The following is a 16,161-nucleotide window of genomic DNA, read 5'->3' as shown; positions in this document are numbered from 1 at the left end:
AAAAAAAAAAAAAAAAAAAAAACAAAAAACAAAAAACAAAAAACAAACAAAAGTTGCAATTTCTGTACTTAATCAGCTGGCAAAGTTCATTCTGAATTTAGTATCCTCAGTTGTCTCTCCTTGACATATGTCCAGATATTCATTTTCAGTACAATGGATTTTTATCTGGAATAATGCTACTCTCCATTGCACGGATATTTCAGGTAAACAAAGAAGTACTTAGTTAGATTTCCCCCACTTAGTATGGTTTTTGGCTTGTAAAGACAACATTGTAATGGGTGATAGGTAAATTTATGTGACTCATTGTTTAGTTTCCAAGAGCTATAGACATTTTTATTGGGTATTTTCATAAATTCCATAATGCTTTTTGACATTAATCTTCATTATTTCACAGATGAGAAAAGTGATAGGGAAAACTTCAATAGCAAAATACCTAGGAAATGTCACAATGTAAGATAACTTCTGCCCTTTGCTGTGTTTAGTTCACAATTAACCGGCACCAGAGGCATCTAGTCTCCATTGCCTTGGCTAGAATAGGTAACTCTTAAAGGTGACCTCCCCTAACAAAGAGCTGCGTCTGGGTTGAAATTCGCCTGCCTCTTGCCACCATGTTTTGAATATCAGCAATGTGAACTGTGAAAGTGCAATGTAAACCAACTGAATGGGATCAAGGCTGTAAAACCCTATAAAAGAAGGAGTTGTAACCCAATGGGGAATCGATCAGGGCACCGCCCTTAGGTGTCATCGATCCCCATCGATGAAGTAAACTATTTTGTTTTACTTACATTCTGCGCACTCTGTGTGTCACTTGCCAATTCCTTCCATGACAAAAGTATACTCTCAGAATTGAGAGTGTGATAGGCCTGAGTTAAACTTGTGTTTCTATGTTTGGTTAAGATCCTTTCTGTAGGAATGGAATCTCCAGCAGTTTTTACAATATAATAAGTAGATGGTGATGCTATTCCATAAGAAGCTTACAGACTATATAGGAAAATATGAGATTTGGAATCAAAAGATCTGGATTGAAATCCTAATATTAATGATCTGTGTGACTCAAACAAGAGTTACACAAATATACTGGTTTCTTGAGATTAGTTACATACACTGTAATGTCTTGCTGAGTAACCTTATCAACATTCTGTGAAGTTGTCTCAGTATTGTCCTTTTATTATTTTTTTGTTTTTTTGCAACAGGGTCTTGCTGTGTATATCAGGCTGGCTTCAAACTCTCAGTGATCCTCTTGCCCCAGCCTCCTAAGTGCTGGAATTCTGGGCAATTCTTATATAGCCTGAATCAGGGTTTAGGAATCTCCCAAATAATTTTGATACATCCCCACATTTGAGAACTCTTGACTGAAAGCAAGTCATTGAGCCATCTTAGCTTTAGTTTTCATCCGTAACATGAAATTATTTTTTCACTTTTTATTTATTTATTTTTTGGTACTGGGGATTGAACTCAGGTCATTGCACTTGCAAGGCAGGCGCCAGAACCACTGAACTAAATCCCCGGCCCCACTTTTTTTTTTAAATGATGCTACCTATCACAGAGACTTTGGAAAGATCAAATTCAATAATCTATTTTAAAGTTATCTGTCAAATGTAGCTGAAGATGTAACTCAGTGGTAAAGCACTTGCCTAGCATGTATGAGATGTAGGGTTCAACCTCTAGCACTCCAAATATGTAAAAAATGAAGTTCTTTGTCAACTATAAATATCTAGATAAATTTTTCTCTTTTAACCACCAAAAGCCATATAATGCATAGAGCATAATTAGTGTTCAGTGAATGATTGATGGATGGTTATTGAATAAATGAACTAAAATTTTATTGCAGAATCAATTTAGACTTTATCTGGATCTCAAATAAGTTACAGAATTGGTGAAGAGAGATCTGGAAGCACCTCAATTTGTTTCCTTTTCCTTATTCCTAAATGTGCCTATTCCAGACCACACCCGATGAGCCAGTGAGAAAAGAAACTTGGTCTTTTGTGGTCCCTTTGGCAGTTTCCCTTGTTGAAGGCCAGGACCATTACCACATTTGATCCTTCCAAAATTCTGTGCGGTAGGTAGACTTTACTTCTTCAGGTAACTTGGCCTTTATGGTTTTGTGTTTCTTAATCAGAATACCTTTACTTCTCCTCGGTAGTTTGTTAGGATCGTGTGCTGTACCTTATGCCATTATGAAATAATTACTTAGTATGTAATATAAAAGATTTGGCCAGGCACAGCAGTATGTGCAAATAGTTCTAGCTCCCTAGGGAGAAAAGTATGTTGCTACTGATTATATAGCTTTATCTCAGCATCCGGATTAGTACTTCATAAATATTTGTTGAAGTGAAGAATTGTGTTCTTATATTACTTATAGAATATATTTACCTATTTATCTATTTATTTTTTATTTTTTGGTTTTTTTTGTTGTTTTTTGAGATAGGGTCTCAGTATGTTGTTGAGACTGACTTAACTCACTATGTAGCCCTGGCTGGTCTGGAACTCATAGTGATCCTCCTGCCTCAGTCTCCCAAGTGCTGGGATCACAGGCATGCGCCACCACGACCGGCTTGTCTTTTTTTTTTTAGTGGTGGTATTTTTGCAATACTGGGGATTAAACCCAGACAGGGCCATTACACTGAGTAACATCCCCAGCCCTTTTTATTTTTTATTTTGAGACAGGGTCTTGCTAAGTGACTAACTTGACCTGTTGGGCTCAAATTTGCAGTCATCCTGCCTCATCCTCCAAGGGTGCTGAGATTATAGAAAAGTGTCAGTGTACCCAGTCTACCTTGAATTTTTAAGACTTTTTATTATGCATGCCTGTAGTCCCAGCTACTCAGGAGGCGGAAGCAAGAAGATTGCTTGAGTGTAGGAGTTCAAGCCTAGCCTAAACAACATAGCAAAACACTATCTTCAGGGGGAAAAATTATTTTTCTACTTTATAATAAAAATGTTTGAGAATAATTTTGGCTTTACTGATAAATTGCAGTAGTTTAGAGTTCTGTACACCCCTCACTCACTTTCCCCTAATGTTATATCGTATGTAACCATTCATCAAAATGAAACAACAAAACTAAACTAAAAAACCATTGTTGGTTCATTTAAATTTTACCAGTTTTTCCAGTAAGTCCATTTTCTGTTCCAGAATACTATACTATTGCATTTCATTTGTCTTGAATTTTAACATGTTCCCGCTGGCTTGAAAACATTGGTAGTACTTTCATGACTGCCCCTTTGGGTAGCTTGTACCACAGATAGATCTAATCCCTTTTATCAGTCTTTTTACTAATACAATTAATAAAAAGCTGCCCGATGGGACAGTCACGCAGGTACCACTGAACTGAGTGGTTCAAGACACTAAGCAGTGAGACATGAATTATGGTCCCATTGTGTGTGAAAGTGACATCTTTTCTCTTTTCAATCTCCTAGAAAAGACATATAGAAGGAGCATTTCTCTTTGCTGTTCTCCTACATTTCAAGCACATCTATGTCTATGTAGCTCCAGCTTATGGTATATATCTACTACGATCTTACTGTTTTACTGCAAGCAAACCAGGCAAGTTTTATGATAGCAAATTATTTTTTTCTTTCATAATCGTATTGACTCAGTGGATTACTTGATAAGATTAAGCACAACAGATATCTCAGTTAATGATCATATGAACCCTCTACTCATCCTGACTTTTCTGCATTTCTCACATTATTAAGATAAATTAGCCAGGCGTGGTGGCGCACGCCTGTAATCCCAGTACTCGGGAGGCTGAGGCAGGAGGATTGCTGTGAGTTTGAGACCAGCCAGGGCTACATAGTGAGTTCCAGGTCAGTCCGAACTACATAGTGAGACCCTGTCTCAAAAAACTGAAGAGAAAAAAAAAGAAATTAATGCACTGTTGAGGGATACTGTTGGGGGTTACTTCTCCATGCTCCTGGTTAATGATAATGTTCCTTTTCTGTAGATGGGTCTGTCCGATGGAACAGTTTCAGCTTCATTCGTGTTATTTCCCTGGGACTGATTGTTTTCCTAGTTTCTGCACTTTCATTGGGTCCTTTCCTAGCTTTGGTAAGCTTTTTTCTTTTTAATTTTTAAAAATAAAGTCATACATGGTTTTTATTGCATAGAAAGACTATTTAAGCCAGGAAGGTATTAAATAATTTAGAGTCACTCCTTCCTTATGCCTACCCAGTATGACTCTATGTCTCTGCCAAGATAGGGTATTCTTTTATTTTTGTGCATACTCAGATATGAATATTTTATGTTAACTATATATTATACACAGAGACACACAGAATTGATCCTTACTGTGGCTTCTGTGTTTCCAAGATTTACCTACTTTCTCACATTTATTTAGAATCCACAAAAATTAGTACTTTTGCAGTCTTTCATGAATAGCAAACTTCCCAACGCACCTAGAATATAACAGGTGTTCAACTGTTTTTTTTTTCTTGCCCTCCCCCAATCATTTTTAATTTCTACTGAAACTGAAAAGCACCACATTTTTGTAGTCTCCCTGCTTTCCCTTTCATCCAGTAGACTTGGATGAGCTGCATTCTGTGTTCTCCTTTGCACCTCACAGATTCTCCCATTAATTACACTTGCTTTGTAATAAATAGTATGGATTGGTATTCATAATGTTTTTATAAGGCCTGTTGAAAAGGTGAGACAAAAAGAAGTGTATGAACTGCTGGACATCACATAAGCATTTACCCAAAGGAACAAAGAGTGGAGCCCAGACCTTGTAACTTTCTACACAGTACACCATAGACTTTTCCAGCCTGTTTTTGAGTTGGAAAAGACTGATGACTGTTTAATCGATTTCATTTCTCTTTTTAACAGAACCAGCTGCCTCAAGTCTTTTCCCGGCTCTTTCCTTTCAAGAGAGGCCTCTGCCATGCATACTGGGCTCCAAACTTCTGGGCTTTGTACAATTCTGTGGACAAAGTACTATCTGTCATCGGTATGGTAGCAAGCTTTTTCACTTAGACTATGAGCATTGAAAGGACTAGTTCCATTGAGAAATGAAAAAGCCTGCTTGTGTTTTACATGTGGCAAATCGTTTGCTGGGAGGCCTGCATTTCAGCTTTCAGAATGAACAGGGAGCAGTTCTTGGGACTGAGGCTTTGGCGCAGTAAACAGGCTGCATCCCTTATAAAAGCTCCTTGTGGCCACAAGATTATGGATACTCTGGGGAAAAAATAAAGTAGGTAGATAATCTTTAGTTTCTTTCTTCTTTTAAATTTATTTTATTTTAAAAATAAAATATATTTTATCCCAATTCTCTACTTAGTCCCCCTCCCTCGCTTAATTTTTTTAAAGGTAATTTTTGCCTTAAGGGAAACATTATTCAGCAGTCAGGCCCACTTTTAAACTTAAATATATGAAGAAAAAGGAAAATTATAGCCATTTCAGCACAAGATGTAAAGAAATGAAAAGCCTAGGTTATGCCTTGTGTGTGTGTTTTGTTTTGTTTGTTTTGGTTTTGGTTTTTTGAGACAGGGTCTCACTACACAGTTGAGACTGACCTGGAACTCACTGTGTAGCCCAGGCTGGTCTCGAACTCACAGCAATCCTCCTGCCTCAGCCTCCTGAATGCTGGAATTACAGGTATTCACCACCAGGCCCGGCTCCATGTGTGTTTTGTTTAATATTGGGCCATATAGTTCAGACCTTGAACTCACAGTGATCCTGCCTCTGCCTCTTGAGTGCTGGTTATATGCAGGTGCCACAACATCCAGCAACACACAATGTATTTTTTTGGTCCATTGTGTACAAGCCTTTAAAAATGTTAGCTGAGGATGGTGGCACACACCTCTAATCTCAACACTCGTGGAATTTTAGGGCGGATCTTAATTTTGAGCATAAGTTGGGCAAACTAGTAACTTACATCCTCTCTCAAAATTAAAAAAAAAAACTAAAAAAGGCACGTGGCTCAATGTGAAGGCCTACGTTCAATCCCCAGTGCTACACATACATGAAGGTAAAAAGGCACATACTGTGATGCACATCCACGTTTCCAGCTCCTCAGAAGGCTTAGACAAGAAGATTGTGCACTTGGGAGTGTGCTTTGCCTGTACATTTATAAATCAAAATATATTAAAAGGTATCCTATAGAGGAATAAAGCTAAAAACCATTTATAGCTTCATATCCTTGCAAAAACATCACGGGCTAGATTTCGCCAGTGGGTGGCAATTAGTTGATCTAGATATCATTTGATCCTCATTATACAGTACTGGGCCGAGGTCTAGTACTTTCTTTGTTCCTACACAGCATGTTAGCATGTTGTAAGAAACAAAAGCAAGAATAAGGAAGCACTAAGTTATCAGTGGCAGGGACCTTGGAGCCAGATAAACCCAGATTCATTCCTACCAACTACTAGTTGTGACTTTGAACAAGCTTCTCCATCTTTCTGTGCCTCATGGGACTAAAAGTAATGGCTGCAAAGTCCTTGACACATGTTATAGGAAACTATAATTTGGTATTACCCCTCAAGTCTCTGTGAATTCAGCCTTCATGTGCATGGCATTCCTCAAGTACTTTTGAACATATGTTTCAAAAAAGCTTTAAACAGCATAATTTGAGGTATAAAAGCCACTTGCCTTGTGTAAGTTGAGAAACTGATACACCTTACTGCTTCTCAAAGATGTCTTTTTTTTTTTTTTTTTTTTTTTTTTTAATGGGTACTGGGGATTGAACTCCAGACTTTGTGCTTATGGGGCAGGTGGTGAAACCACTGAATTTGAACTAAATCCCTGGCCCCCTCAGAGATGTCTTACATGGAAAATCAGTGGCAAATTAGGCAAGTAACTTTTAGGGAAATGGTTGTTAGTTTTAAGAAAGATTCAGCAGGCTGATGAGGAAAGGAAGTAGGGCGAATAAATAGAAAATATTCTGGCAGTCTACATATTTCCCATGTTGCACAGATTTTCAATGGCATTAGATGGGGCTATAAGGTACTCAGATTGTCTGTGACTGTTCTGTTACCCTAGAACCTATTTGGGATGGGGCTTGTCATTTCAGACTTTATTTAATAAGTACAAGGTATGATCAAAATGTATAGTGAACGTTTAAGGTTTTGTTTTGTTTTGTTTTTTCCTCCTCATTGCACACACTTGTCCTATCCTTGCCACTTTCTGAAGCGGTTTTGGATGTCCTCTTTTGTGAATATCTTCATGAGGTATAATAAAAACACAGTAAGACAGGCATGGGGGCGCACGCCTTTAATCCCAGCACTCGGGAGACAGAGACAGAAGGATTGCTGTGAGTTCGAGACCAACCTGGGCTACCTAGTGAGTTCCAGGTCAGTCTCAATTACATAGTGAGACCCTGTCTCAAACAACAACAACAACAAACACAATGAATGCTGAAACCAAGTGCTGCCCAGTGGAAAGGCAGTCTCATAAAAACATCACAGCGTGTCTCCTTCCACCTCTGTACTGGATCTGGCACCTTCATGGTCACTTCAAAGAGACCATAAAACGTGTATCTTTTGAATCAATTCAGGACTTCAAGGCAGGCATGACAGCACAACTAAAGATACTCACAAATGAGGACTCCCAGAACTGCTCCAGGAAGTGGCAAGAATGGTGAGATAAGTGTGTTTGAAATAAGGGGGAGAATTTTGAGAGGGATTAATGGCAGTCTTTTACTGTAATAATTTTTAAAATTTAAACATTCACTGTATTTTTCAATCACACCTTGTATTTATTGAACTCCTATATCCTGGGAGTAGAAATGAACTCATCATTCTTGTCTTTAAGGAACACAGTATAGTAGAGGAAATGAGACTGTAAACAAACAGTGTAGTTTGAACACCAAAATAGAAGGCTGACCGGAAAATCAGCTCTTGATTTAGGAGCTTTCTCAGGGGAGTAATTGAATTTGGCGAAATGAGTAGTCATTCCAGGCAAGGGAGTAGCCTAAGCACAGGTGGTGACACTGGTGTTTGAAGACCCACACTTAGTTCACTGTGGCCAGGACACATTTAACAAAGTAGAGATGGAGCTGGAGAGATAGGAAGGGGATGGGTCATGGAAGACACTGTGTCCTGTTTTTAGGAATATGGACTTTGTCCTGTAGAAAATGAAGGATGCAAACTTGGGACATAGCATGGTCTGCATTTTATTTTATTTTTTTTATTTATGTATTTTTGGTCCCGGGGATCGAAGTCGAGACCTTGCATTTGCAAAGCAGGTGGCTGAACCACTGAGCTAAATCCCCAGCCTATGGTCTGCATTTTAAAACATTTGCTTCATTTCAGAGTAAGCATATTACTGTTCGCCCACTACTTGTTCATAAGGTTAAGCTACACAGATTCCCCATTCCTCCTGGCCATTGTGCTGTACACCTGTAATACCAGCACTTGGGAGGCTGAGGTAGGGGGATCAATCACAAATTTGTAGCCAGTCTGGGCTGTCTAGCAAGCTCAGGGCCAGCCTGGACTACATAGCAAGACATTGCCTCAGAACAAAACAACAACAACAACAAAAACCCATTCCTGTGGAAATAGCTACTTTACAAATTACAATCTTAAGGCCAGAAGCATTCTGCTGATGGGGAAAACTTTTATAAATAGCAAAAACATAAATGTTACAATGTAAAATGGCTTCTGCTGTCTCTAACAGCAGTTTGTTTTGTTTAGCTCAGAACTAATAGGCACTAATTGTGGAATGAGGCATTTGGTCTTACCCTGAGATAACAGGGCACATCAAGGTCTTGAGCTCCAAAGAGACTGGAGCCACATGATCATAAAAGTGTCTGGCTGAGGGCTTAGTGGTTCTGGCTCCTGCCTTGCAAGCACAAGGACCTGAGTTCGATCCCCCAGTACCGAAAAAAAAAAAAATTCTAGATGAACCCATTGCTAACATTTGTTCCCCTGACCCTGAACACCCTCTTCCTATGGATTAGAATAGATAACTAGGTGACTATTAAAGGTAAACTCCCCAACTGCGAAGAACTGTTACGTCTGGGTTGAAAGTTAACTATCCTGTGACCATGATTTGAACGGTGAGAATAAAATGTAACCACTCAAATGAAGTCAAGGCTGTGAAACCCTATAAAAGGAGGAGTTGTAATTCAGTGCATCGTTGATCTAGGCACAGCTTATGTGCGATCGACCCTTATCGCTGAATAAATTTGCTATTTTACTCCCATTCTGCTGCCACTCTGTGTCACTTACTGATTCCTTCCGTAACACTGCCAGAGGTAGAACACTATAGACATACATGTGTGGAGTCTTGCTTTAGGCAGCAAAAAGCTTTTTTTCAAAAAACTGAATGATAAAATGTGGAGTCCTCTTGCTTGATAAAAATAGAATAATATGTCTACTTATTCTGTAGGTTTAGAACTGAAACTTCTTGATCCTAACAAGATTCCCAAGGCCTCAATGACAAGTGGTTTGGTTCAGCAGTTTGAACACACAGTCCTTCCCTCAGTGACTCCCTGGGCAACAGTCATCTGCACTCTGATAGCCATATTGGTAAGAATTCAACAGATGGTACTCACTTCTTGCTTTTTCTCTGCCTTTCTATTGCCATGGTTGATTGAATTTCAACTTTCAAGCTTTTCCAACATAAGATAAATTTCATAGCTACCGTCCTGCAGATTGATTTTCTACCAATTCTTAGAGTAACTTTGAACATGGTAAAGAAGGATTTCGAGTAAAGCTTCTGTAAGAGGAATTCTTGCCATTGTATATTAGCTCATCTGTCTCCCCTGGGGTGGGGAATAAAGAAAAGGCTGGGGAGGAGGAGGCATGGACCACGCTATGAAGAAAGAGGAAATCTTTGTAGCAGAAGCACCCAGACTTTGTTTAGTTTTTCTCCTTCTTGGTCATATGATCAGAATTCCAAATTTGTCTAGACAGCATGGATGTTTTGTCGTAATGGTGATGAGGTGAGTCAGCAATAGCTCTGTGCATCAATTAAGAATATGCTTTGAGTCACACACTGTTAGAACCTTCATTCACACTTGTTAGTGATCACCGTGACCTCAATTTCATAATAGAATTTTATTGGACTTCAATATAAAAAAACTATTGGTAATTACACTCAGCTTTTACTTTGGTTTGTGAAAGATCCAACCTATTAGCAAGATACCTGACCCCATTTTACTATGTAGCAGTAGTTATATGTAGGTAACTAAATTCTGCTCGCCTACGTGTTCACGTGCTTTAACTGAGGTTAAAAACTTCTAAAATCTCAGCCTTGTGAACCAGGCTTATTGGTACATACATAAAATCCCAGCTACTCAGGAGGCAGGAGGATTACAAGATCAGCCTAGACTATTTAGACTTGCCTCAAAAAATATTACCTTGGGCTGGACATAGTGGTGCACGCCTGTAATCCCAGCACTTGGGAGGCCGAGGCAGGAGGATTGCTGTGAGTTAAGAGACCAGCCTGGGCTACATAGTGAATTCCAGGTCAGTTTCAACTACATAGTGAGACCCTGTCTCAAAAAACAAAACAAAACAAAACAAAAATTATCTTGGGCCAAAGATTTAGCTCAGTGGTTCCACCACCTGCCTTGCAAGTGCAAGGTCCCAAGTTCGAACCCCAGTTCAAAAAAAAAAATTATCTCAGTCCTGTAAACTGAATATAGAAGGCAATAGTTTTATTGTAAATTATATTTCAGCCCACAAAACTAGATGTTGACATGGTAAAATCTAATTTATCATCCCAAAAATATTTATGAGCTTTTCTCTTTGACCTAATGGAGTCAGTGGACATTAACTAATAATAAAGATATAATAAGTTATTATGTTGTATGTAGTAGAATAATGAATTAAATATGCTTCCAAATGGTTGCTTTCTCTTAGTATTTACTTTTTAATTTTTTTTTTCCTTTTTATTGAGTTTATTTGTACAGCCTAGGTATACAATACAGTTACATTCATTACTGGGATCCTGTACCTTCACATGACAGGTCTTGGTTCTCATTTTTCCCCTACTTTTATGTTAACTTTTGATGGACTTATACACAGAGCGATAAATTACCCCAATTTACTGGAGAACTGTTATTTTTATTACTTTCTAGATGTTTTTCAGAAGTGATGCTAATTGCCTTTGTCTGAACAGTGTTTCTTTAAAGCCCAGTTTTAAATAACACTGAAATTTTATTTTTGCCTATTATTTCTAGCCCTCTGTTTTCTGTCTCTGGTTTAAACCCCAAGGGCCCAGAGGGTTTCTCCGATGTCTGATTCTTTGTGCCTTGAGCTCCTTCATGTTTGGGTGGCATGTCCATGAAAAAGCCATTCTTCTCGCAATTCTCCCAATGAGGTAAGCAGAGCATAGCCCGTCAGCATTTCTGGCATATTTCACAATGTCTTACTGTTTTCCATTTGTTGTGCCCCTTCTTATACTGTTCAGTGGAATAGACAAAGGACCAGCGTCCCATTAGGCAGGACAGGAATGCTTAACTGGGATCTTTGGACCCAGAAAGATTCTGAAGTTTGTAAAAGTATAGGTAGTGTTTCTGCATTTTCTATGAGGTGTAGGGTATTAATTAACTGCCATGATAGGCTTGAATATTGAGTGGTAGCATAGCTTGGGGAAAAGCTTTGGCATTATCACATCCCTAAAAATAAATCCCTTGTCAAGTATTGTTTGTGTGAGTTGGTGCTGAGTTCATTCTAGAGTAACTCCATAATGTTTGTGCAGCACTTTAAACTTTCCAGATTTTTGTTTTGTGTTTTTGTTTTTGGTACTGGGGATTGAACGTGGGACTTGGTGCTTGCAAGGCAGGCGGCAGTACCACTGAGCTAAATCCGTGGCCCATATTTTTGTTTTTGCATTCTTTTGAGCCTGTCAACAACATTTAAGATAATCAGAATTAATCAGTATTGTATCCTCTGTTTTAACATCTGCAGAAATTAGGACAAGTCAGTTTGTGACTTAGCCAAAACCACATAGCTAGCAAATAGCACTTAGAGCTTCAACCTGACCTTAAAAGGCTGAATTTTATGCGCTTTCCACTGTGCTATCAAAATTTTTTTTCAGACAGATATGGTGGCACACACCTGTAATACCAGCACTCAGGGGGCTGAGGCAGAAGGATCTCTGCAAATTAAAGGCAAGCCTGAGCTAAATAGCAAGTTTAAGGTCAGCCTGAATTACACAGTGAGATCTTGTCTCAAACAACAAATAAATAAAAATTTTAATGTAAAAAAATTAATATAATTCAAACTCAGATCAGTGGTAATGGAATGACCCTTTTTTTCTTGAGGCTTTTCTCAAATTTGAGAAATCATTTAGGCTCTGAAAGATAAAGACATTAAACATGGGCCAGGGATTTAGCTCAGTGGTGCTGTGCCTGCCTCGAGAGCAAGGTCCTGAGTTCGATCCCCAATACCTCAAAAAAAAAAAAAAATTAAACATACTGCAGATCAGTCTATATTTTTCTCTGGTTTTATTTAGCAAGATGGTATTTCCAAATGAAAAAGTAGAGGAAGCCAGGCATGATGTGAGTTTGAGGCCAGCCTAAACTACACAGCATGACACTGTCTCAAAAAAAAATGATAAAAAATACAGCAAAACTTTTAATGTCATTAGTCTGAATTCTTTGTGCAGGTACAGGACGTAATCTAAGAGATGAGCTGTAGGGTTGGGAATGAAATTCCAAGTTCTGTTTCCCCAGCTGGAACCACTAGGAGACTCCCAGTCAGTCCCACAAGGTTTATTTCTTTGGAGAAGGCAATTAGGGAAGAAAGATTCATTTTTGAGTATTCCCTGATTTAGTCCAGTACCTCTATCAGTTGCTCAGAGTTTCCTACAAAAAAACTTAATTCTCAATTGCATTGGACATGTAACACTATCAATGTTTATGCTTAAACTAGTTCTGGGAATAATAATAGATGCAATTATTTCAAGATCTTTTCAGGTATTATTTTAGTTGTTTTAAGGAATTATTATAAGAATTTTTATTTTTAGCCTTTTGTCTGTGGAAAAAGCAGGAGATGCTTCAGTCTTTCTGATTTTGACCACAACGGGACATTATTCCCTCTTCCCTCTGCTCTTCACAACACCAGGTAAATAAATAGCTTCTTAGAGAGATGCGTTTGACTATCTATCTTCCCCTTTTCATCACAGCCTAGAGATCAGTACTCACTGATTGAAACTACCCCTTAATCTTGTGGAAGGAGAGATCTCATCGGTTCTCTTAAATAAAATCTGCAATTTACCCCTAATGTTATTTATCTTTCGATGTCACAAAAACAATTAAGGTCAGAGCCGGGATTTAACTCATTGCTACTGTGCCTGCCTAGCAAGTTCAAGGTCCCGAGTTCGATTTCTGGTACCAAAAATAAAAAGTAAACAAGGTCAAAAACATTAATAGATCATTATGATGACACATTATTAACTCTGTCATTGTGCTTATATTACTTTAAATATCATGAATCTTCCTTATTAGCTAAATTATTGTTTTTTGTTGTTGTTCTTTTAACAGAACTTCCCATTAAAATCTTACTCATGTTACTATTCACCATCTATAGTATTTCTTCACTGATGACGCTATTCAGGTAATCAGAAAAGTACTTTTAAAATTATGTTTACTCTTTGAAATATTTACTCTTCAATGGTTATTTTTAAGGTTTTTTTTTTTAATGTTTGTTTGAGTTTTGTTACTGAGGATGGGACCCCACACTCTCTGTATGCTAGGCAAGCACTCTACCACTGAGGTACATGTCCAGACTTTGTGTGTGTGTGTGTGTGTGTGTGTGTGTGTGTGTGGTACCAGGGATTGAACTCAGGCCCTTGTGTTTTTAAGGCAGGCAGTGGAACCACTGAGCCAAATCCCCATCCACCCTCCCTGCTTTTTGAGACAGTCTCACTATGTAGTACAGTAGTACAGACTGGCATTAAACTCACTATGTAACCTAGGCTGGCCTCAAACTCAGCAATCCTCCTGCCTCAGCGTCCCTAGTATTGGGATTACAGGTATGCACAACCACACCGAGCTATTCCAACCTATTTTTAAATTATTACCGTAAAATAACAACATTACAAAATACTGGTAAGGAAAGGGAGAGATTATCCATAATCCTGTCATTTTGGCACAGTACCACAGGTTGTGTCTTTAGTTTGGGGAAATATTTAAGGAAGACCACCTACTTTAAATTAATACCTTTACCTGTGAGGCACATAGTTATAATCCCAGCACACTGGGGGGCTGAAATAAGAAAATGAAAAGTTTGAGTCCAACCTGGACAATTTAGTCACTTACAGAGACCCTGCCTGAAAATTTAAAGGGGGCTTAGGCTATAGTTCAGTATTAAGGATCTGGATTCAATTCCCAATACAACACACAGAAAAAGGTATGTATAAAATTACACATATAAAAATATACACAAATGAAAAAAACTGAAAGATACCATGTAAAATATGGAATTGTGGATAAATTTTTTTCTCTTCTAAACTTTATATAATATTAAGTCTGAGCTGGGCATGGTGGTGCTATAGTCCCAGCACTCGCGAGGTTAAGGCATGAGGATCACTGTGAGTTCAAGGCCAGCCTGAGCTACATAGCAAGACCCTGCCTCAAAAAACAACAAAAAAAGTTAAGTCTGTAATATTTTAAAGCTTGTTTATGGTTTATATCTGATTATGCCCATTGGGGCTGGGGATTTGGCTCAGTGGTTCTGCTGCCTGCCTAGCAAGAGGAAGGACCAGAGTTGGATCCCTGGCACCCCCCACACACACACACAAAGTTACTGATTATCCCTATAAAAATGTATGTAATTAATTACATTAAAATTAATTATAACCATGTGATCCAGCAGATCCACTCTTAGTTATATACCTAAACAAAGACTTTATGCTTTTCAAGTTCAGGGTCCTGAGTTCAATCCCTGGTACCAAAGAGGAAAAAAAAAGAAAGCAGGGAAATATTTGCTAAACAGAATGACTCATGTAAAATCAGACCTTTCTCCTTTTTTCTTCAGAAAAGAAAGACCTCTTTTTAATTGGATGGAAACTTTCTACCTCCTTGGCCTGGGACCTTTGGAGGTCTGCTGTGAATTTGTGTTCCCGCTCACCTCCTGGAAGCTGAAGTACCCCTTCATCCCTTTGTTACTGACTTCAGGGTACTGTGCAGTGGGTGTCACATATGCTTGGTGCAGACTGTACGCTTCAATGTTGACTGGCCCTCCTGTTGGCAAGACAAAGAAGCGATGAATAGAGGAGCTGCTTGGATGTAGGCCAAGCATTTATTTCATGGGAAATTAATCAGAATTGCCGGTGGCGTGGGCCATTCATTTCAGCAGGTCTCTTTAGAGGATCATTCTTCCACACTTGGCCTTGCCCAGCCTAGCAACCTGATTGTCACCATGGTGAGAAGCCATTTGCCCTTAAGCAGTAAAATACATCTAAAAAAAATCTTGCCTTCCCTGTTACAGTTGTTTGATACATTCAGACTGCTCTGTTTACTGAAAGAAAATAGGGAGTCTGATTAACAGCATAATTATCTATGGCCTATGCTGACTATTGTGAGGATATAAAGCATAATTAGATTCCTGAACTGAAGGAAATATAATAAATAAAATGCCATTTTGTATTTCTGCATGAAATATTTTTTGGTCTTCACCAGCTCGTACATTTTCCTGTTGGCATGCACACAGACAGATGGTGTACTGTTCCCATTCTGTACACCTTGTTCCAGGAGGCTTTTTTTTTCCTTGAAATTATACAATGACAATACTAAACAAAGCCAGGGGACGTTTAATGTGCTGCTTTGACCAAACAGCAGACACTACAAACCACAGCTACTCGTATTGAGTTAAAGACTCCTTGTACAGCTCATTTGTTCTTACAGTAAGCTCTGTAATTCCGAGAAAGCTGCCACTTAAACTTTCCCTCAGGTGAACAAACCAAAGTGGTTTTTGCAGACTCTGTTCTTGCTCTCCCTTCTTTGAAAGTACTTCATACATATTTTTTACTCAGGACCTCAGTTTACCTAATATCTGCTGTATGTTCAAATTCACCCAGTACTTAGCCAACACCAGAACTTTAACACATTTTATTTATCCATTATCCTCTAGGATCAGAGAAAGTCTAAGGTCAGTGGTCTTTGGGGATGTTAACCCCGTTGCCCCATCCCTCAAATTCAGTCTTATCTTCCCAGACTTCTTTTAAGTCTGCTGTTGCAGAGGTCAAGATGGGGATTATGAACCACGTATGGTGGT

The 16,161-nt window shown here is 38.6% G+C and overlaps 1 protein-coding gene across 3 annotated transcripts in view; it reads left to right on the top strand.

Moving 5' to 3' along the window:
• The window catches only part of Alg8 (ALG8 alpha-1,3-glucosyltransferase), a 27,463-nt gene extending 11,842 nt beyond the window's left edge, over positions 1–15,621 (top strand). The window contains exons 4-12 of one of the 3 annotated variants that reach the window (XM_033764244.1): positions 136–203; positions 3,418–3,544; positions 3,945–4,048; positions 4,823–4,943; positions 9,323–9,462; positions 11,121–11,260; positions 12,911–13,008; positions 13,428–13,500; positions 14,923–15,621. In XM_033764244.1, the coding sequence (XP_033620135.1) occupies positions 136–203; positions 3,418–3,544; positions 3,945–4,048; positions 4,823–4,943; positions 9,323–9,462; positions 11,121–11,260; positions 12,911–13,008; positions 13,428–13,500; positions 14,923–15,154 (1,103 nt within the window). In that variant the 3' untranslated portion in view covers positions 15,155–15,621. The remainder of the gene's footprint in view (positions 1–135; positions 204–3,417; positions 3,545–3,944; positions 4,049–4,822; positions 4,944–9,322; positions 9,463–11,120; positions 11,261–12,910; positions 13,009–13,427; positions 13,501–14,922) is intronic. The other 2 variants (XM_010633310.3, XM_033764243.1) reach the window with 2 other exon arrangements.
• The last annotated feature ends 540 nt before the right edge of the window (positions 15,622–16,161 follow it).

Source organism: Fukomys damarensis, unplaced genomic scaffold, assembly GCF_012274545.1.
Source record: "Fukomys damarensis isolate Sample0158 unplaced genomic scaffold, DMR_v1.0_HiC HiC_scaffold_16, whole genome shotgun sequence".
Taxonomy (NCBI): domain Eukaryota; kingdom Metazoa; phylum Chordata; class Mammalia; order Rodentia; family Bathyergidae; genus Fukomys; species Fukomys damarensis.
Note: the sequence above shows the minus strand (reverse complement) of the source record. Positions and strands in the feature narration are given on the sequence as shown.